Below are 22,484 nucleotides of genomic sequence, written 5' to 3'. Positions count from 1 at the left end.
TCATGTCTTTGATTGTAATCAGCGATGTTAACAGAAGTGATTTGCATGTACAGTAACAGACGTCTGAGGGCTGTGTTCATCATGTGTTTACAGGCTGCATGCGCAGGAGAGAGATTTTTCTGTCGATGAACTGAGTGACTGCTCATCTGGATCCATAGAAGTCTGCTGTGATGGCCTTACACTAGGTAAGACACACACACACACACACACACACACACACACACACACACACACCCCCATCCCTCCACCAACACACACGCACGAACGCACACAAACACACACACACATAGCTATGCATTGAAACATTGATGAGATTATAGTTGCATGTTTTTCACAGAATCACTTTTCACAAGGAGAAAGATTTTCATTAAAAACACAATTTTTGAATCTTGATTTTTAGTTGTGTGTTTTTTAGAAGTAACAAACAACTTTTACATCGTCTCCGATCAGTTAACAAAACTTGTAGTCTAGTTCTGTCTGCCCAGTTAGCGTCCGGGCGCCAAGAGACTGGGCGCCCGTTTGACAGGTATGGATGCCTACGTTCTGGCAGCCAGACACATTTACTGCAGCAGAGTCATAAATGGTGTCAGGCGGGACATGCCAGGGGCCGACCTTTGGGTCTCATTGTGGAACCTGAAAAGAGTCGTTGAAGACTAAGGGACAACCCGTCTCTGTCTAAATCTGTCACACGGCTACTCATCAGGCCTCGGAGCAATGTCTACAGTAAGGTGGTGTAATTTTATGTGTGTCTCAGCCTGGAGCTCTGCTGACCTTGGTGGTTCCTACTCTAGATGAAGATATAGAAAAGAGAGATGGACTCAGGATTTTAGAATGAAGGAAGATGACAGTGGTGATGTGGGTCATTAATTGAATGAAATGGGGCACTTCTCAACTCGCTGCCAGGGAGTATTATTATATGCACATTCTTTTCGGCTACATCCATGAGCTGTTGGTGATTTTGAAACCCTTCCTCACACTTTCTCTCCATCCCTCTCTGTTGCAGTTCTTCTTTTCCAGCATCATTGACCTAAAAAGCCACACAGTCCCAGCATGACCCCCTCCCCGTCCTGTTGAGTAATGGTTTGCTCTGTACCCACAGCTACAGTCATGCTTTGTAGTGGTCAGTGTGAGTCGAGGGATTTGGACGTGCTTGGGAGATATGACTTAATCAGTGGCTTAGTGAATCATTCTTTGTGATGTGGTGTCAGTTGGATAGGAGGGGATTGACTGCCTGGCTTTGAAAGCAGTCCAGAGTGTGTGTGTGTTAGTGTGTGTATTAAACTTAAATGGCCAATATCTCTCCTAGTTTATACACTGACAGAATATGTGCAATTAAATGTTTTTCAATGTTTAGCATTAATCCTGCACATTGGACTTGAAATGAAACAACGACAATGGGTTTACAGTGCTGATTTCCAGTTTTAAGGGTGTTAGAGGGTGTAACCATCCATACTGGGTGAACACTGCAGGAATCATAACCCTTTTTAAACACGGTCCCCGATTTTAGGGACGTTGTAGCAGCATCGTGATCTTAAACATACCAACATGTTAGAAAAGGATTTCAAATATTCAAAATTTCAATATTACCTCTCTGTCATTTTAAATTTAGAAACCTAAGAACATAAAATGTACTGAAAAAGTACAGAAAGGCATACTATTGGTAATCTGGTAATCTATTGTGTTCTGTCAGTCAGCTTTTGGTTGTCAGTTGATTGTTAGTTATTGAAATATGATAAAATACTACAAAAACAATGACGTACAAATCCGAGGTCTCAAATCTTTTAGTTTTTGAAATCATTTAAAGGGGCAAGATCTGAGATTTGAAGCATTTTGACATGTCAACTGCGTGCCAGTGTTTCATAGCTAAGGATGCCAACAGCAATAACAGTAAAAAATAATGTAATCTTTTTTGCACAAATACGTTGTGTTTGTGTAAGTAAGTCAGCCTGGACAGAAAGAAGGAAGATGAGACGCAGTGAGAGAGAATTTTAATAAAGAAAACAGATAATCAAACAGATAAAATGTGTAATTAAAGGGTCAGTGTTAAGTTCTTATTTTCAGGTTATTATACACTAAAGACAACATACTTAATAATATTCTAATATATTTCCACCAAAAGATCCCCCTAAATGCTACACACTGTTTTTTTAAGAACAGATCGAATCTACTGCTCTGAAATGGGGCACATTGTAACACTTTTTCTCCACATCCTCCATGGCCAGTAGTAGACCTTTACAAAGTCTTTACACGGTCTACGGCCCTGGCCAGTCCAACGAAAAACTGTCCATGTCTTAAAACGGAATAATTTCCTGTACATAGAAAGCATATTCAGGCATCATTCTATATTAAATGATGTTTCCTTGACTTTAAAGCTCTCTATTGAAGCAATTGATCTTGCCTGCCTAAAAGTGTAGCCCCCAGAATAGAACTGTTTGCTTATAAAAAGCTTTTAAAAGCTTTTTAAGGTTTTCAACCAGCTGGTTGTGGCAAGGGGGGTGGGGGCCCATGGTGGACCAGCCCCTGTCTTTAAAGGCCTCTGGCTGTCTTGGGACTATGGTTGTGGCCTTGTAATTGGTCCCCAGAAGGCGTTAGAAACAGAACTAAAGGGTCTTAGGCTCCTCTGAAGCTGCATTTACATGGAGGGTGGGCTGACACCGTAATTATTGTAATTTAGGGAGCAGAGGAAAGGAGGGGAACAGGGAGGAAGGGAAAGTTTTAGGAAAGGAAAAGAGAGAGTGATAAGGGTGAGAGATGAAAAGAGGAGACCTGATAAGGTCAGTGGGCTGATGGATTTCCTTTTGTGTAAGGAGGAAAGAGAACAAACCACATGTGTGCACAGTGTTAAAAAAGATAGATTGTATGGTGGCTGAATATTTCGAGGCTGAGTGATCTGGTTGAAACAAACAATTCAAGGCCAAATCATGATGTGATTTGGTTTTGGTTGCCTTTCATGACTATGATAAAACAGCACTTTTCCACAAATTGAATTTTTTCCATATGCTTACATTCACTTAGATTGAATCAGCCGTAACATAATCAGCTCTTACATCTTCTGCTGGAGCCCCTAATGAAGACCTGACCATTTAATGTGACTGCAGCACCATGTGGTCTCTCAATTAGACCGCAGACCTCCTGACCTTGTGACTCTCTGGAGAGGTGTATTTGAGCATGCGTTCATGTCTGAGCATGTGTGTGTGTATGTGTGCTGATGTATGCGCGTGTGACAGTACACAGATGGTGTTTAGAAGATAAATGTGATGTGTGGACTGTGTATCATTTTTCATGTCCCAGTGAGGGTATGGCCTGATGTTCCCTACGGACACTCTCAAAGTCCGTCAGCTCTCTCTCTCTCTCTCTCTCTCACACTCACAATCACACACACACACACACACACACACACACACACACACACACACACACACACACACACACACACACACACACACACACACACACACACACACACACACACACACTGTACAGACACAGAGTAGGTCATGTGTACATCTGGATATAGATAAAAGCTGCAGGGCATCCAACACCCATTCTCAGATGAAATTGACATTTACAGGTAGAAACAAATATAATTGTTCTTTCCAGGTGTGGGATTGACATGTTATTTGAAATTTATGGGCATGTATTCCCTTGAAACCGTCGGACGATTTGGAGCAGAGATTTCATGATGTGTTTCTCAAGGTGATCCAACAATTACATCCAGTGGCCATTAGCCAACGATGCACTGTGTTACACTGAATTTAATAATGCCCCAGTTCCCTTAAGGTATTTGTATATATTATACACTCCATTGACAGTTTATTATGTACACTTAGCTAAAACTGGACTGCAGTCTAATACAACAGTCCTGCAATAAATCCCCCTTTCATGTAGGTTATATATTCACGTTTTGAAAAAGGAGGTGTCAATGTAGCCTTTTGTAGAACTGCCGTTTTTGGCACTTGTGTGTTGGCATAATTTTCTCAGCACCAAAGGTTGCCGCCTGTAGAAAAAAAATCAAGATATACAGATTAAAACAGCATAAACGCAAATAGTGTATGTTTTTATTTTCTTATCATTATCTTGCAGGGCAACTTAGCCTTGCAGACACCACTTTTCGGAGCCCTCACATGGATGAGTTCATTTTTAAACCCCCTTTTAACATTCACTTTTAGAATAGTAGAAGTCAGCAAATCTTTAGTAATGACGGCAGGAATCAGCTTGCAATTTATAAATGTCATGCTCGCCATCTCTTTAAAGCCATTGGACAGTCTAGTGGATAGCGTTTTGATAACCCCGGCTGCATCTACTCTTAGACAGTGTGTAATCCTCTTTGGCCAATCTAATCAGAGAGACATATGCCGAGTTGGCGTTGGACAGTGATGAGTGGTTTAGTGGCTTTGAGAAGATGATCGGACATAAGCATGGACTAGATTATGTCCACGCTCATCACAAGGCTCAGTAGTAATCACTATTTAGGGTTTAATGTCATGCATTACTCTATATTTCACCCTAACTTTGACTTGTCTGGAGTTCTGTGGTCAAGCTGAAGTGATGGCCCAGCTTTTTATGTTTGGGTCAGGTGGTGAGTTTAATGGGAAAGATGTCACATTAGTGCGGGAAAGTGAGTGCACGTGGAGGCACATTATCCATATGTGAGCAAAAAGGCACGCATGGCTAGTATACATGTGTGAAAAATGAGTTAAAAATTAACACACACACACATAAAAGCTCCTCTTTCTCCCATTCATCTGACACACTGAGCCATCCACCCATTGTTTGGCAATGGACTAAGACAGAGCTGCCACCTCCTCCTTCTTCCTCTCTCCCCCCACGGACATTTCCTTCCTTCCTATGTCTGCATTAGATAGAGCGAGAGATGAAGGAGGAGAGAAAGGAGGGAGAAGGGTGAATAGAGAAATGGGTGAATGAGTGCACACACTCAAGATCCCTTTTGACCTCTGGGGTGATTCCAACCCAGGGAGTCGAGTTATAGAGTCAGTCATGTGTGTAACCTCTCTGTGGGACCACACACACACACACACACACACACACACACACACACACACACACACACACACACACACACACACACACACACACACACACACACACACACACACACACACACACACACACACACACACAGAGAAATGGAGTCAAATTAATAACCCATGGAGAATAAAAGGCACACTCCAATATAAGCACATACTTCTAGTATCCAGGATCCTGATGTTAATTGAATCAAACACTCATGTCGTGCTCATAATATAAGTTTAAATTCACATACCACTTCATATCTTACTTTAGCATCAGCTGTTGTTTTGTGCAGACAAAAGGAAGATTACACACTCACACGCGCTGTTGCTGATGATATCCCTGACACCACGCCGTAACTAGGCAACCAGCCTCTGCAGCACAGCATTGTGGGATACCCCTGGGAAGCGTGCTGAGAATGTCAACACTGAGGGAGCATCTACAAAGAAGTGATACCTTTTGAAATCCATTCTCCAGATTGGCAGCTGATGTTTTGCTAGCTCTCAGCTGTTTGTGATTCATGATGAGTGTGTGACTTTGGCTCTGTGGCAGAGAATGGTGTTTTTGTTGGATTACCATTTGCGCCTCCGGAGTGAGGAGTTGGTATGAGTGATACCCTCAAACTATTACCACAGATAGCCTTTAAGTGGCTGAATTGTCCAAATGCTTAAGCCAGTGACTCATGCTATGCATCATCAGCACTGAAGTGAGGCTGGCAAAGAATTATCGCTGTGGACAAACTCCCTCTCCCATTCACACTTACATTTCTGACTCAGACGAGGAAGCCACTCATTGTATGCATCACATTGTCGCCTCTGTATTTTGTCTGTAAACAGGACATTAAAAAACATGTCATTGTGTTGGTGCAGTACCAGAGTGTGTGTCACTGTGAGCCATTCCCTTGTGTGTGTGTGTGTGTGTGTGTGTGTGTGTGTGTGTGTGTGTGTGTGTGTGTGTGTGTGTGTGTGTGTGTGTGTGTGTGTGTGTGTGTCATGGTCTGGTATTCATCCCTGTGTCCTGTGGACCATATGTGTTAGCGTGTTAGCGGACATTAGCAAACGTAGCAGGAGTGGCGAGGCGGTGAGGCAGGATATCCCCTCTCTGTCTTACAGGCTTCCTCTGCTCCTCTGGCACACATACTGTATATAGATCCTTCCTCATCCCCCGTCCTCCTCCTCCTCCTCCTCCTCATCATCTCACTTTCCTCATTGCCTAGTTTTCGGCATTCAAATTTCACATCCTTACATTCTTTCAGCTTTGTCCTCACCAAAAGCATCCAGTAGGCTTATTTCATGGTGTCTGCTTTTTCCTGTTCTGCCTAGCTCCACTTCTTTTCTCAGACACACTTACTCTTGTTATTTTCTTCTCACTTCTCTCCCCCCGTCACGCTTGTATCATTTTTAGAATATATTTTTTTTTCTTGTACTACGACACAAAAAAGCAAAGCAAGAGGGAGTAGTTGACAACAGGGAGTGGGTGAAAGTGAGAACACATGCCATCTGCTTAGCTGAATAGAGAATGGTTCCTCTTAAAGTTTAAGTCGCTCTGATACAATTAGTTACATCCAAAGCAGCAGTGCTTTGCTCTTCTCTCGCAGTACTTTTCCTTTCAAAGCTGGAGACCTTACCTATAATGGGCCACACAGTGTGTGTGTTTGTGTGTCCTACTGGCTACTTCACTCTGTAGAAATATAGTGGCGAATCTGTTCCTAAAACTGTTTAGAGATGCAAGGGCAAATTTACTCATGCAAAGTACAGAAACACCCTGTCTCTGTCTGTCTGTCTGTCTGTCTGTCTGTCTGTCTGTCTGTCTGTCTGTCCGTCTGTCTATCGCTCTCACTACTTATATTTCGCTCTGTGTTTTCAATCTATCCATTCATATCTGTATCTCTGTCTCTCACTTACCTTTGCTTAAAAGTGTCTTTATGTGTATATGAAACATGTTCACACACGCACACATGCACACACACACACACACACACACACACACACACACACACACACACACACACACACACACACACACACACACACACACACACACACACACACACACACACACACACACTTCTGTTACATACTGAATGTGTGAGTGTGCTGTGTGAGTGTGCTTTGAGATGAATATGTAGTTTAATACTGAGCACTGGCACTCATCACACATTGCCAGCTTCTCTGATGTCAGGCCAGATTGCTCAGGTCAGTCAGACACCCTGCACAGACAGCATGCTCTGTGTGGGTGTGTATGAGAGAGAGAGAGAGAGAGAGAGAGAGAAACTTAGCAGAAAGGGAGTGAGAGAATATATGTTTACATCAGCCATATATTAAAGTGATTAGACTGTGGAGCCAGAGAGACGAGTACTGGAACAAACAAGTAGCTGTTTGCTGCCAACACACACTTTACCTGTGTGCAGACGTGCTTTCAAGAGCACTGACGCGTGTCTCTGCCCCACGAGCATCTGTGCACCACACAGACCTGCCTTGTACGCGGCCACTCTCTTTTGACTCACCTTAATCCCTCATCAGGGAGGTATAAGAACTGACGTACAGCACCTATTAGCCTTAAATTACATCCCTTACCCCCCTGCTGGCATGCTACCAGACCCCAGAGCCCCCATAACTGTCACCACACAGCTCTGGCCTTGGTGTGGCATAACCACCTCAACATTGGCCCTTTATTAAAGCTAGCTGCTACTAATGAATGGCTTTAGCCTTTACACAATAAAACAGCCAATGTGTGTCTCCTGTATTACATACACTCATTAAAGGCCAGATGGATGGACATTTTGGGCTCCATTGGCGCCAGTTTGGTTACTGTTGGAAAATGAGCTGTATTTTAAGTACCTATCTAGTATTGAGTGTGGAATGTTAGCAAACAGGACACTGCTTGTTTTCCGCTCTGGTTAGGTGTCAACCGATTTATGCAAATGTAACAGAAAATGGCATAAGCCAACATCCTGCTTGTTTGAATACTATTCCTACTTACAGTTACAGACCTGATAACATCACAGCTGCAGGCAAGGCTGCTTGTATACAATATGCATTATTGTTATTAGACCCAGAGCACAAACACTCCACCAGCTGAGAGACCTGTATGGAGACAGGATGCATTAATACACAAAAATACATTTTACAGTTTTATTGATCGTTAATGACTAATGATGGGCTTAAAGTTCATTTTAAGCAGTGTCATCACTGTTACCTGTAATGGACATAAAATGATAAGATGCTAGCATACTATTTCTCTGTCTCTGTTAATGTACCTCTCTTATCGGATATCCACCCAACTCTGTAATGAGGAATAACGGGAATAGATTCTCTATGTACTTGGAGCAAAGAATGTTAGATGATGACTGAGTAAAACAAGGGAATGAAAAAGAGGCTGAAGAAGAGTTACTCCTGTGTACTGTGTTGATTGAGATGGGATGTCCAGAGTGATGAGATGACGTAGTTGAGCCAGAGCTATATGAGTCTCTGGATGGGAGCTCTGGCTTCTCCGAGCCTATCTCATCAATGTGACACACTCGTTGAGACAGACCCCCGCACCCACACACACACACACACACACACACACACACACACACACACACTCATACACATGCAGGGGAGGATGGACAAAAATAAAGTGAGGCTGATACTCATTCACACACTCCCACACATGAACATGGTGCTTTTTTTTTTTTTTACCATTGAGGTATCTTGATGGTTGTGCTGAGATGGATTAGACTGTTTTAAATCTATACTGTGCAAAACCTAATGGCCTGTGCATATTAACTGGAAGGGGAAATGGGTGACATACTGTAGGTCTGGAGGAGGGAAGGGAAGGAAGGGAGGAAATGAGAAAAGAGCAATGGAGATGAGTGGAGAGGTAATATGATGCAGGTGGGGAGGGGGTGTGATGCTCATTTGAGGTCTGTTGGCTACTAATTGAAGGATAAATAGTGACTGAACTATCTGTGCATGTATTAGGGACTGGTAAATCTGTGTCCTGTTGTTCTCTTCTAAGCTGATGCTGCAGTCACGGCTGTTTTACAGATAATTTGAATCAGCTTAATTAAGGGTGGGCCTCTCGTGATTGTGGCACAGAAGAATATCTCAATATGAATGGATGAATAGAGCAGCTAATGTGATTATGACTGATTGGACATGCATGTGTGTGTGTGTGCAGGGGGTCTTTTTTCTGGCTGCAATATGTGGCATCGTTTAAATCACACAACGGAGTGTGATATAAATATTTCTTTCTTTTATTGTCTTTCTTTTTTCTTTCTTTCTTCCTTCTAATATTTCTTTCAACCTTTTTCCCTTTCTTGCTTCACTAGTGTTCAGCATAACACTGCATCTGTGATGCGTGTTTGAGAGAGAGAGAGAGAGAGAGAGAGAGAGAGAGAGAGAGAGAGAGAGAGAGAGAGAGAGAGAGAGAGAGAGAGAGAGAGAGAGAGAGAGAGAGAGAGAGAGAGAGAGAGAGAGAGAGAGAGAGAGAGGATTGGTGGGTGAATCAGCCAGTGGGTGGAGAGAGAGCGAGAGACAACTAGAAAGAAGGAGGGAAGGATAGAGGAGTAAGAAAGAGTGGAGGGGAGGGTGAATGAGCCAGCGGGGGTAGAGTGAGCAAACCAGCGAGTGAGGGAGAGGTAGAGGGAGGAGAGAAAGAGGAGGGGGGATGTTGCCGCTGCTGCTGCTGCGACTGTTTCTCCTGTCAGTCGGCTGCTGCTTGCCAGGCAGGCAAGAGGGAATATAGAGCGAGAGAGAAGCAGAGAGGGACACAGAGAACGAGGCTGCTCGCTGCTGTGTTTTGTTCTAGCTGCTCTATTGTGGCACCGGGTGCCGCAGACATGCAGTGAGGAAGTGGATTTTGGCACTGGACACAGAACTGCAGATCCATGGATTACCAGCAGTGAGTGAGGTTGACTGCCACTGCTTCTCTACTAACCCATTCGTCATTTTCAATAGAGGGGTGAAGCCACAGTCTCACACGGCAGGGAGTCTGGACCCACTGAAGACAGAGAGGCAGAGAGGCAGAGAGGGAGGGAAAACCAGATAGTCTTGGCGTTTCTCCCTCCATTTCTTTCAGTCTGCCTGTGTGTATCTCAGAGTGTGTCACTGATGCTGTTGCTTGGCTCTCTGCAGGAGGGATGCTGGAGGCTAATGTGGCTAACATTAGCATGACGGCCAAGCCCAGTGAGCTGGACTTGAGGTCTGCTGCTGTCTCCTGCCAGGAAGCTTCAGCACAGGCCATGGCCTCTAGGAAGCCCCCGGCCAAGCCTTCCGCTCTTCCCCAGGGACATTCGCGTCCCTCTGGGTCAGAGCTCAAGGTCTACCGCCCCTCCACTGGATCTATCCCTATCCCAGTCCCCAATTCGTCCAGGCTCCGCAAGCAGCGGTCACTAAACAACTTGTGTGTGCTCACTGATGCTGAGAAGAAGCTTCACCTGTACCAATCTCCCCGATGGAATGATGACAGCTGCCGGCCTGGCACAGGCACCACCAAGCCGGGCCAGATTAAGACAGTTCAGGCTGGGGGTGGCAAACCACCGCTTTCCCGGACCCTTTCCAAGTCAGAACAGTCTCTTTTCCAGGGTAAGCCCAAACCTTTTTGCTCCCCATCGGTGACTTCTTACGGGAACAAGCCGAGTCGAATCCCTGCCCCTGGTAAACCGCGGGGACCTTATGCTGAGGTCAAGCCCATTAGCAAGGCCTCTGAAGCGGGCCAGAATGCAGACATAGACCCTGCAGACCACCCAACTAAAGCTAACTCCAATGGAGCTGGGAACACTGGGACTAGTGGCAAGAAACTAGGGGAGAAGGAGAGATGTGCAGCTCCCTCAACAGAGGAGAAGTCGGACAGGAAGGGGATAGAGGGAGAAGATGATAAGAGCTTTCTGAAGGTGGACCCAGAGTTAGTGGTGACGGTTTTGGGAGACCTGGAGCAGCTGCTCTTCAGCCAGATGCTCGGTGAGTCTGCTGTTTTATCTCATTTGCATGAAAACATACAGGGACAAGCATGACACCAGTTAGAACGGGGTACGATTATGTCAAAATGTTAACAACAGTTATTTAATGATTCAGTAGGTATATAAAAAGGTATAAGGTAAGGTAACATCAACTCCTCTCCTCACCTCTCTCGTCTCCTCTCTACACCCAAACTATTCCCTCCAGCTCTGGCTGTAGCTCCAGCATCAACAGTGAATTTTAAATGAGTCCAGTCTCTATTGCAGCAGAGCATAATATCAGTATTTGGTTTTTTTCTAAGTGCTTTTCACTATACTATGGGGAGAGCCATCGCAGGTGAACATCCCTATGCTTTCTCCACTGTAGCAGTCATTTGCTTTGTTTATATGTGTAAAATTGGTTTATGTGGTATGTGGATGTATATTAGCTCTGTGTGCTCGCATGAAGCAGCTGAAGTAAGCAGCTCCAGTGGGCTGACATTGTTTTGTTGTTGATTCATTGGGTAGCACTGGGATGTTTTGTCCTCGTCTCATCTGACCCACTGCCACAGTGAGCTAGATATATATTAACCCATCAAATGCCTCCCTTCTCCCTCCCTCATTATATTTCTATCTCACTGGTTTTTATGTCTCCTACTCCACCACACTGTTGGCGGGGGAAGCTTTTTTAAAAAAAAAAATGCAAAGCAGTCCACACGTGTATGCATCTATCTGTGTGGTAGTAAAGAGTCTAAACTGCACGTGTCATGTCGATGCTGCAGCCACAGCATCTCCTGGCGCACGCCGAAATCAGCCATTCGTTAATAAAGGCCGTGTGAGTGGAACTGGTGGGGTGTGTGTTTTCAGTCGGTAAATAAAACGGCTGCATATTGAGTCAGGCTCTGGTCACAGTGGGCCACATATTTAGCCTTGCACCACTCCCTCACCCCCTCACCCCCTCACCCCCTCCCTCCCAGCTCCCGTCCAGTTCCATTGATCTCCGGGCCACTGACAGATGGTCACTATCCAGCCAACCCCCCCCACCCACACACACACACACACACACACCCACACTCTTCCTCTTGTTACCGGGGGCAACGTGTGGAAGCAGGGAGGAGAATGGTGAGGGGGTGGTGGCATGGGCAGGTAGTTAGCGTGCTATCATTCACATTAACTAACACACATGCACACACATACACCCATGTTTACACATGCACACACACTGGGGGGGCGACTGTACCAGGACACATCCAAAGTTTTAGCTTATGGGGGTGTATTGCGAGAATTATGACTGAGTTTGTGACTAATAGGTCAAACCGGGTCTCAATCTCCACCTAACATCCATTATTCATTCACACACACACACACACACACACACACACACACACACACACACACACACACACACACACACACTCTGTGATTTCTCTGTCTATTGCTCATTCTCTTTCCATCCCTCCCCTTTGTCAGGATAACATCAGAGAGTGAGGGAGATATGGAGAGCAGGTCGTTATAGCTCATCATTTTCCGTCCATCATCAAAGCTCTCTCTCTCTGTCTTCCTCCTCTCTCCTCATTTTCTCTTTCTCTCTTCACCAGCCCTTCTCCTGCTGCACAGCCCCAAACCACAGCTTGTATGACCTTGCTTCCACAGCCCTCTAAGTGTGTGTGTGTGTGTGTGTGTGTGTGTGTGTGTGTGTGTGTTATGTTTGATTCTGTACTGTACATGGTGTGTGTGTGTGTGTGTGTGTGTGTGTGTGTGTGTGTGTGTTTATGTTTGATTCTGTACTGTACATGGTGTGTGTGTGTGTGTGGGTGTGTGTGTGTCTATGTCTGTGACCTTGTTCCAGTCCTTGTTGTAATGTTGCTGGCCACACCTTCGCCAGGCAACCAGGTATGAGGAGGGAGACAAGGTTGAAAATAGAGGAAAGTAGAGGGTAAAGTAAAAGGTGACGACTTCATTCACAGAGGGAGATAAATGAGGGGGAGACAGAGAATAATAAGAGACAGAGAAATGGAGTAAAATAATGGTTTAGCCAATGACCTAAATTTCTACCTGGCATCCCAAGTGACCGAGAGTTGCTTTGGGTCTTTACAGCCTACCACAACCTGCCAGAGTTTTATCATCAAAACCACATTTGGTGTGTAGGATAGTTGTGTGAGAACACACATACATGTATGTGTGTGTGTGTGTGTGTGTGTGTGTGTGTGTGTGCGTGTGCGTGTGTGTTAGGGGGAGGTTAATTGTAGCTTGCCCTGTAGCTTGTGGCTTTGGGCTCATCTTTAATAGTATCTCCTTCTCCATTTCCGATGGGACGCTCTGCTAATTGGTTTCTGCTCTGTCATAGGAAGATAGATTATGGATGTTCAATGGTTCCTTCCCAGTGATACACTCCTCCCCTTTCCTGTGTACATCCCCACCTTCTTCCCTTCTGCTTCCTACATACAGAAAGAGCGAAGTGTCATTGTTAAGTATCGTATTATATCATGAAAAATTGACCTGAGCTCGGCCATAGCGCGTTGTTATGGTAGCTACATGTCAGCTGTTAGCTACAGGGAATAAAATATGGGGCACTTGTGTCTTGAACATGTTATGTTGTGTGACAGCTACCAGCATGCACTGTGACACTGTCCTTTTGAGATCAGCCTCCAGTCGTAGGCAAAGATAAGGGAGAATGCCACTGATGTCTAATCATTGGGATGTATAACCCAAGACTCATCAGCTATGCACTTAAGGGATAACCCCCCCACACACACACACACACACACACACACACACACACACACACAAAATGGAGAAAAATAAGACTCCAGGATATTTCAAGGTTAGGCCTATATGTCTATCTTGCAGGGTGAATTAGGATTAGTTTCAGTATAATCTGATTTTCTTTAATCGGACATACATGTTTTACCACTGAGAGATGAAGAGCTTTTCATCAATTGGATTTAGAGAATTACTTGACTTGTGTGTCGACAGACAGCAGCTCTGGACTTGCAGAGATAATTCTCCCAAATGCAGTATGTTTTATAAGATATCTTGATAACGGTATTAGCATCAAGGTTAGCCATAGATGCAGGGGATGATGAACTCTGTAAATTCTGCCAATAAAATGCACCGACCTGAATGGCACCCTGTAGAGCATATATTGCCAGGGTAATCTAAAAACCCTGGACCTCAGATGTGTGCCACTAATGACACCTTCCTGTCCCATCAGCACCCATAAAGAAGTGTACGCAAATGGGTAAGCTCCCTAAAGCAGTGGCCTCTCCCAGCATGGGGTGGGCTCGATTTAGAGAGGATCCTGTCTAAAGACACCAGCAAGCCTCCGGATTAGGCCTTGCAAAAAGATAATGAGAAGATTCAGCCTTCATTCCACTAATCACACATCATCTATCACCCTGCAAAAGGCCAGCTATCAAGGCTAAAATGAATTACAGATTAAAGGAAAGGACATCTGTTTGGATGGAGATTTAGGTATTTGGGGGGAATTTTACTTCATCAAGGATCAGATAGAGAAAATAGTTTTAGGTTAGAAGATTGGAGATGCTGCGTAGTTTTGGTGTTGGCTGAGCTGATTGTAGAAATTTGGGGACTGTGTTACTTACATGTGGCCATTAAGGCTCAGCAGACGAGAAGTAAATAACACTCTGTGACACTTGAATGCTCATAAAAGAAGCCTTGACTACCAACCTGCCTGTTTTGTGGCAGGTTGGAGTGACATTGTATCGTTTGTGTGGTTGATGGCTACTTGTGGGAGACGATGCATCCTAGTCAGCTGTCTGCGGAACAATGAACCCCACAGAGAAATCGACAAAGCCAAAAAAAGAAGACACACACAGAGGCAAACACAGGCGCGCACACACACACACACACACACACACACACACACACACACACACACACACACACACACACACACACACACACACACACACACACACACACAATCCTGTTCAAGAGATCTTAACAGCGCTGCAGGAAATAACAAAGCAGCTGTAGCTTTAAATGTTCAAAGCTCACACACACATTCAATGTGTGCCACATTCAGTCACTCATATCCTCTCCTTTCTACTTCCCTGTATTCATCTTTTTGGCAGTGACAGGGTATTTTTCATTCTTAGTTACTCAGTCCCTCCACTGTGATCTCATTGCTGCTGAGTCTCTAATGTGATGCGGGTGCAGCCAGAGCGGCTGGTTCCTCCCCGGGCTTCGCTGACTGAGGGATTCAGGGCAGTCGTCCTCCCAATCGAGGAGGTGGTGACAAGCCGAATAAATGCAACTGCCAAGGAAAGTGAGGAATAAAGCATCCCTCCGATTCCTTCTCCATCTCTTCCTCTTCCTCTCTTTCAACTCTGATGTGAGTTGACGTGTAGCAGTGTTCTGTCACCACTCAGACAGCTGAGAGGATATTTCTGGTACAAGTGTTTCAGGAGGACAGAGGACAACCTTTTCAGTGTGAGGGAAGGATTTTTCTCACCGGGGGTATTCATAGAAAGGAAGAGTTTTTGCACATGGTTGCATGTATGATAGTGCATTTTCTCTATTTGTGTGTGTGTGCGTGTTTACAATGCATTGTGGTCAGTCTCTAAGGACTTAATGCAGGAGCCATTGCATTAGTGCTGTCTGCTTCCTGACATCCTCTTCCTAAATCATATTAGTACACTCTGTGTTTTTGTCTCATCAGCTCTTACATAACACACATGCAGACACTCACATGCTGCTTATCACTAAAACAAAACAAACAATATATATATATATATATATATATATATATATATATATACATCTTTTTTTTAGATGCAGCAGATCTAAGGTGAGGAGGGGGATTTTGTGCCTAAATCTGGGTGCTAAGACAGCAAAAGAGAGAGAGTGAGGAAAGGAGGGAGATGAGGACTTAGTTATCTAGGCTGCTTTGTGATGAGGAATGCTTTTCAGTATTCATCTGTTTCTGTTCTATTTGTGTTTTCCTCTTATCAAAGGTCTCAGATAAAAGTGCTCTTTGTTATTGATGTAGCTATCTGCATGTTGTAGCTGCTGTAAGGAGACAGTGTTAGTCACACACACAGACACACACACAAACACACACTCACACACACACACACACACACACACACACACAGACACACACACAAACACACACTCACACATCTGAATGAGTCTTATGACAGTATTGTGGTTAGCTTACTTTAGGGACAATGCTAATGCAGTGTCAGTGGTGTGGGCTAAAGCTAAACCAACAAGAAGCAAACATAGACTTTACCTAGGAACATCTCATCTGATCTATAAATATACCATCACCTGTTTCATGGATACATGTTTTTTTTTTTACGAGATTTTTATTGCCTAATTATAAGTCTCATTAAGTCACATATCTTGATGAATAAAAATGTGGTTTTGCTCACAGATCTCAAAAACTACATATTGAAGTTGTCAGGCTTGAATTGGAAGCTGAGGTTTTTACCGCCTGTGCACAATCTAGTTGCAATGCTGCAGCTACAAAATTGAGTTGGAGGTGATCTGTAAACACAGAGTAGCTTACACATAACAGCCATTAAAGGCCAAAATGCAAACATACAGTTTGAGTGGAGATTTTGCCCTAGCATGCATACCGAGTCAGATAACCTTTCCATGTCTCTGGTTTTAATGGAACACCTTTGCTTCATGACACTATTAGGTTTACTAGATTTTTCTATCAATCTGACAAAGTTCCTTGAAATCAGGTATTTGATTTACCAGATAACCTTAAGCCACTATTTTCTGACATTTTATTGAACAAAAGACTAATTGATAAAGTGAGAAAATATTTGTTTTTACTAAAATATCAGCAGAGTTACTTGTTAACTTGCTGTCAACAGTTCTACCGTCTTACCCATCACCTTATTAACAGTGCAGGCACTGCACACAGAGTGCAGACTGTCTGTCTGACGTGCGAGAGCAGAGCTGCAGCTGGGTTTAAGCACATCGTAAAATACAGTTTCACAGGAAACAGCCCTCTTGAACAAAAATACACCCCAAACATTGCCACACATTATGGTCTGCCCTGGCTCGTTGCCGCTATGTAGTAGGTGTGTGGCTGTGTGTCCGTATGAATGTGTGTGCGGCTCAGTCTGTATTTCGATTTTTCCGGCATACACAGGAAGCACAAGAGATACTGCCGAAAGCTCTAGATATTTAACTTTCATGATGCATCTCATACAAACAACACATGCACATCCATCATGTGTTTTTTTTTTCCTCCAGGTGATATTTTGTTGACAGCCACATCTGCATACCACATGTGTTTATGTGTGCTGTGTGAGTTTTAGATTGTGCCTCTCTTTATCTTTTTACTCTCAAGGCACCTCACACACATTTAATCATCTCCAGTGCACAAAGGAATACACACACTCATTCCTCTTTGTGTTTTGAAGCCTAATCAGCAGGGCTAGATGTGACATGTCCTTTCGGTGTTACCATGGTGAGGTCTCGACCTTCCTTTCTGAGAAAGTAAACTTCTCTCAAGTCACTCAAAGCCTCCTCAGCTTCCTTCTAAGCGCATAGCGCTCTGACTTCTAAGTAGATAGGGCTGTGGTTACAGGGGTATGGAGAGTGTGTTTATGTGTGTTTGTGCATGGTCAGCATTCAGAGCCAGGTTTCTGGGGTGTGGAGATCTGGGAGAGAGGTTCGCTGCACAGAGGAATCTAGATCTATCAGTAATATTTTCATCTGTCTATTCACATGTCTGTGTTTCTAAGGTAGTCAATGTGTTGCTCATCCTTTCTGTCTGTAATGGAATCTACTCTTACATAAGGGTTTCCAATTTTAAATGGATGTCAACATGGTCAGCTGCCCCAAACCACTGCTGACTATCTTTCAATACCTTCTTGTTCTCACACTTGTACTTTGACACACTAATCATGTGTTCAATCTTTGCATTTGAACCAACAACCGTTCAAATGTTGTGTACACAGATGCAGTATTGTGCTCCGATATGCTCATTAGCCATTCATGCAACATATCGGATATGATCTTCAAGGGTTTAATATCCTGTTGCGACATTCCGGCGATGCGGATGAACTTCAGTGCACGTGTGTTTGTGCGTTTGTGTGTGCAAGTGCGTGGATGCACATTTGGGTGCATTAGCCTGTTTGTCCGCCCTGTCCAGATGTGCAGGAATGGCTGTATGTTGTAATGCTTCCTGTTTTGCTCAACGTCTTGGGTCAGCAGATGGCTGTGATGCTACTCTGAGGGGAGACAGAGGACAGAAAGAGAGAATACAGGGAATGCTAAAGTAAATGGTCATGTCAAACAAAATACAAAATAATGAATCATTTAAGTAGCTTAGCATGTTCATATTCATATATTGACACTTGTATATCTGGGTTATCACATGCTCTGCCTTTGATTCACCTTTCTGTTTTTTGCCGCTATGCCTCCCAAAAAAAATCTCAATAGAGCATGATGTAAAAACTTGAACTATATCAAAAACCACAAAGGTTTTACTTGCATCCTGTTTGTGTGAGTCTTCTATGCCACTTGTCAAGAATGCTGTAAAAACACTATCTATTACTATTTTAAAGAATGTGCATAGATCCCTGGAGGTGCAGACCTTTGATAATGCAGTAGCAGCGATGCTCAATCACACACATCTAACACGTGATAAGGGCACTGTTGCCCGAGGAGTGTTATGGTGACACTAACAGATGTGCACGCACGTGGACGGGACAGGGACAAATGAACTCTGGAGGGAAAGGAAGGAGAGAATAGAATCAGGGGCCATTACTCAAAACCATATTCATAGATATTCTGCAAAACTGCACCTCTGGCTGGTAAAGACACACACTCATGTGCAAACAGATTCATGAACATGCATTCACAGTTCAAACACAGAAACACACTGTCAAAAAAGATGGCATGTTGCTGCACAAACACATAATGGCAGACTACTCCTGCAAAGACAGAGCCATTAGTGTGTCTTTGGGGAGATTTTTTTCTCTTTCTAATGGAGAGGAGAGTCAAGTGACCCAAGAGAGGAAACCAAGTGGACAGCAGTTTCACTCTTCTTTTTTTCATTTACTCTGTCTGCTAGCCAAGTAACCATCAGGCATCCACATCATGAAACATACTTTTTCAACTGCCTCTACTTTTAAGGGATAAGACTTCCATTTATATTTTTCATATTCTCAGGTATTACCCATCTAGCCGGTTCCTTATATAGTTTATTTCTCTGTGCCACAGATGTCCATTAATGTCCAAAGGCTATTAAAAACACATAGATGACTCACACTGTTGCGCTGGGTGACATGTTCCTTTATTATTGATGAACACATGCACTGTATATTTATTTTTTCTTACACTGTGCTGCTATTAAAGATACTCACTCCTGCACTGAATTTTATTAATGTTCAGCTGCAGATAGTGTGCAACAAACCCATTAAATCCTTTTGGAGTCTTTTTTGCTAAAACTACAGTGCCAAAATATTATTTTAAAAAAAAGAATATATTTTGATGCATTTTTAAAGATTCACATCTTCATTTTTAACAAATAAGCCTGGCGCTGAGAGCCAGACATTGTGGAAGTGAGAAAGCATTGAGAGCCAGACTAATGCATGGATGGTTATCTTTTCATGGACTCGCATGAGATAATTCTGAGTTATAATAAATGCATTTCTAGATTAACAAATGTCCTGCATTTGACTTAAGCACTATGTGAACATCTGTCTAAGCTCTGCTGTCTTTAAGACTCAAAATAAAGCTCCTTAATGTTGCGGCTGATTCAAAAGTCAGCAATTCTGTTTGATAGGCTTGTGACCTGACCACTTTTACACAATAAGTGCTTCAACTTATTGCCATCGTGCATTTATGTTGTCTTATCATCTGTACTTTGATTGTGAAGTAAGCAGAATATCTCAACATCCTTTACAACTCTAACTTTCTATTTCTTTTGCTTCTTTGAAGTCTTTCTGTCTTTGTTTTTTCTGAGAGCAGACATTCATTAGGATGCAGAGATTGTCCCGCACATGCAGTAAACGCATGCAATTACAACAACACTCACTCCAACCTGCTGACTCTCATTTCAAGGGTCTGAGTGTGCAATTATGACAGGCTCCTCAGCTAGTGTTAAAGCCTTTTCAGAGTTGGATTGTGGGTTCACAAGTGTATCGAGATGAGAAAGTGTAGCGCCTGGGTCCCAGCCCATAAATGGATACGCACACAGGCACTTGTACACGCACACACACATCCACTCAGTTTAAAACCGATCAGTGTAATTCATCTACACCCCTGGGGAGCTGCCAGGGCTGACAGGGATATTTGCATCCCTAATTCCCCCATCACCACCACCGCAACTCTTCCCCCACTACATGCCAGCTGGGACCACTAGGGCCAAGGCAGAGGCAGGGCAGGAAGTATTTTACAGACACGCACACACATCCACACAGGCACATGGGCAAATCAGGCAGACCGTATCTAATCAATTTGAAGCCTATGTTAAACAAAGCTTACGTTTAGGGTAATTAAAATTGCCCAATTGAGGCCTGCATGTGTGTGGCTGAATGTGTCAGACTTTTGTCTGTGTTTGCATGTTTAAGGGGTGCTTTGTTCCCATTAAACCTTTTGTATGAACAGATTACAAAAAAATAACATTTTAAAGCTGATATGTGGCTCTTTATCATTGAATTTCCACACTGTGCATGACTGCCTTTCATGTGAGCCCCGCCAGCAGAACAAAGTAGATCTATTTTTGCATATATTTTTTGTTATGTAGCATTTGTACTGTGTGTGAATGTGTGTGTCTAGTGTATGTGAGTGTGAGCAGAAGAAGGTTGGATCACAATGACTCCATCATCTCTCCTCTGAGCTGCCTGTCCCCAGGGCTGCCTAATCAATTGTCTATGTGGCCATTCTCTTAAGGAGAAATCAATCAAGCTTTGTAAATCGGGTCCGGTGCAAGTGTGTGTGCATGTGAGTAGCCCCATCCTGCATATACATATGTGTGTATGTGAGAACAGTGTTTAGTCTGCAGCTGTTGTTGAGATTGACACCTCTGCTAGCTCATAATTTGCCCTCCTTGCTCATTAGAATGGTCTTTCCCCCTTTCTCTCCTCTTCAGCCAGATGGACTGTTTATAGGAGGGGTGGTTGTGAATGGAGTGTGTGATGGAGGGAGGGGGTTGATTCTTTTCAGGCTTATGTGTTTTTAGATTGCTTCAGTATATAGAATATGTTGTTCCTTGGGCTCATTGTATAAAAGGGGAATTTATGTTTGATATTTAACAAGACAAAGAGTCTACAGCCATGCTAGCATCTCTGTGAGGCTATTTATATAGGCAAAGCTGGGCATTGAGCTAAATGCTAATGCAAGCATGATAACACACTCACAATGACAATGCAAACATGCTGTTGCTCTGCAGATATAAAGTTTACTATGTTCTCCATCTAAGGTTAGTGTGCTTAGATTTGCTAATGAATACAAAACACAAAGTACAACTGAGGCTAATGTGAATATCATTAGCTTAAACCCAAAAAGTTTATCTTAAAGTTTATGCTAGCAAATGGCATGTAATTACCAAAGTCATTGGTCCATGAATGCCTGTACAAAGTTTCATGACAATCCATCCAATGGTTTTTGAGATATATATTCAGTTTAGAGCAAAGTGGTGGACCATACATTTTTGTGACAAATTCCATCTAGCAATGTCTGTAAAGCAAAAGTTTGGACATGAGCAACTGAGCTAGGCTTTTTTTTTTTTTAAATCAATTAAGAAACTAAACTTTTAATACAAGTTTGAAAATAATTACTTTGTAAAACAGTCATGATAGTCAAAGTACACTTTAGTTTTTTTATTTATATTTTCTTCTTACACCGTCGTTCATATCTAATAAATAATCTTGCTGTGCTCATTTGGGAGTCAGCTGGCCAGTTCTAATGGTCTATTGAACTGAACCTCAGGGGTAAACAGGCTGTCCCATATCTTACCACTATAACTCTTTTATCACCATCCCCCCATCACACAGAAATACACCGATCCAGAGAGAGAGAGCGAGGGTCAAGGTCACGTGATGCAGCTAAGGTGTCCTGATTAGTTTACTGTCTATTTGAGAATATATGTGATAGAGTATGTGTAGGTTCTTCTTGATTCTCAGTCTCATGTCTGACCGCTTCCTGGATATGAAATTCCTGTGATAACAGCACCAAAAGTGTGACTGGAGCCCCATATCAAGCTCTCAGTTTGACATGTAACGTGAAACATGTTTTGTTTCCTGAGCTTGAATACATAGTGTCTGTATCACTTAGTGGTTTAACCACTTATGTTCTTATATTGCTCCTAATCTTTCAACACACAGGGGGGAATGTCTGAAGACACTCACGCACACAAACACACATGCACACACACACACAAACACACTTATGAAGCAGCAGTCTGGCTGGATGCCCAACATGAGTCTATACAGCCCAATCTGAGCAGATTACAACAGCAGGGGGTGAGACAAATGCCAATGTGTTCCCTGGTGGGTTTAAGTGAGAAAGGCTTTTGGTTTATTCTGGGGCAAAG

The 22,484-nt window shown here is 43.3% G+C and overlaps 1 protein-coding gene across 1 annotated transcript in view; it reads left to right on the top strand.

Moving 5' to 3' along the window:
• The window catches only part of LOC129099324 (neuron navigator 1-like), an 80,905-nt gene that overhangs the window by 5,400 nt on the left and 53,021 nt on the right, over window positions 1-22,484 (top strand). Inside the window, exons 3-4 of the mRNA XM_054608523.1 lie at window positions 94-185; window positions 10,152-10,976. Coding sequence (XP_054464498.1) covers window positions 94-185; window positions 10,152-10,976 — 917 coding nt within the window. The remainder of the gene's footprint in view (window positions 1-93; window positions 186-10,151; window positions 10,977-22,484) is intronic.

Source organism: Anoplopoma fimbria, chromosome 12, assembly GCF_027596085.1.
Source record: "Anoplopoma fimbria isolate UVic2021 breed Golden Eagle Sablefish chromosome 12, Afim_UVic_2022, whole genome shotgun sequence".
Lineage (NCBI taxonomy): Eukaryota > Metazoa > Chordata > Actinopteri > Perciformes > Anoplopomatidae > Anoplopoma > Anoplopoma fimbria.
This window is presented reverse-complemented; position numbering and strand designations above follow the sequence as displayed.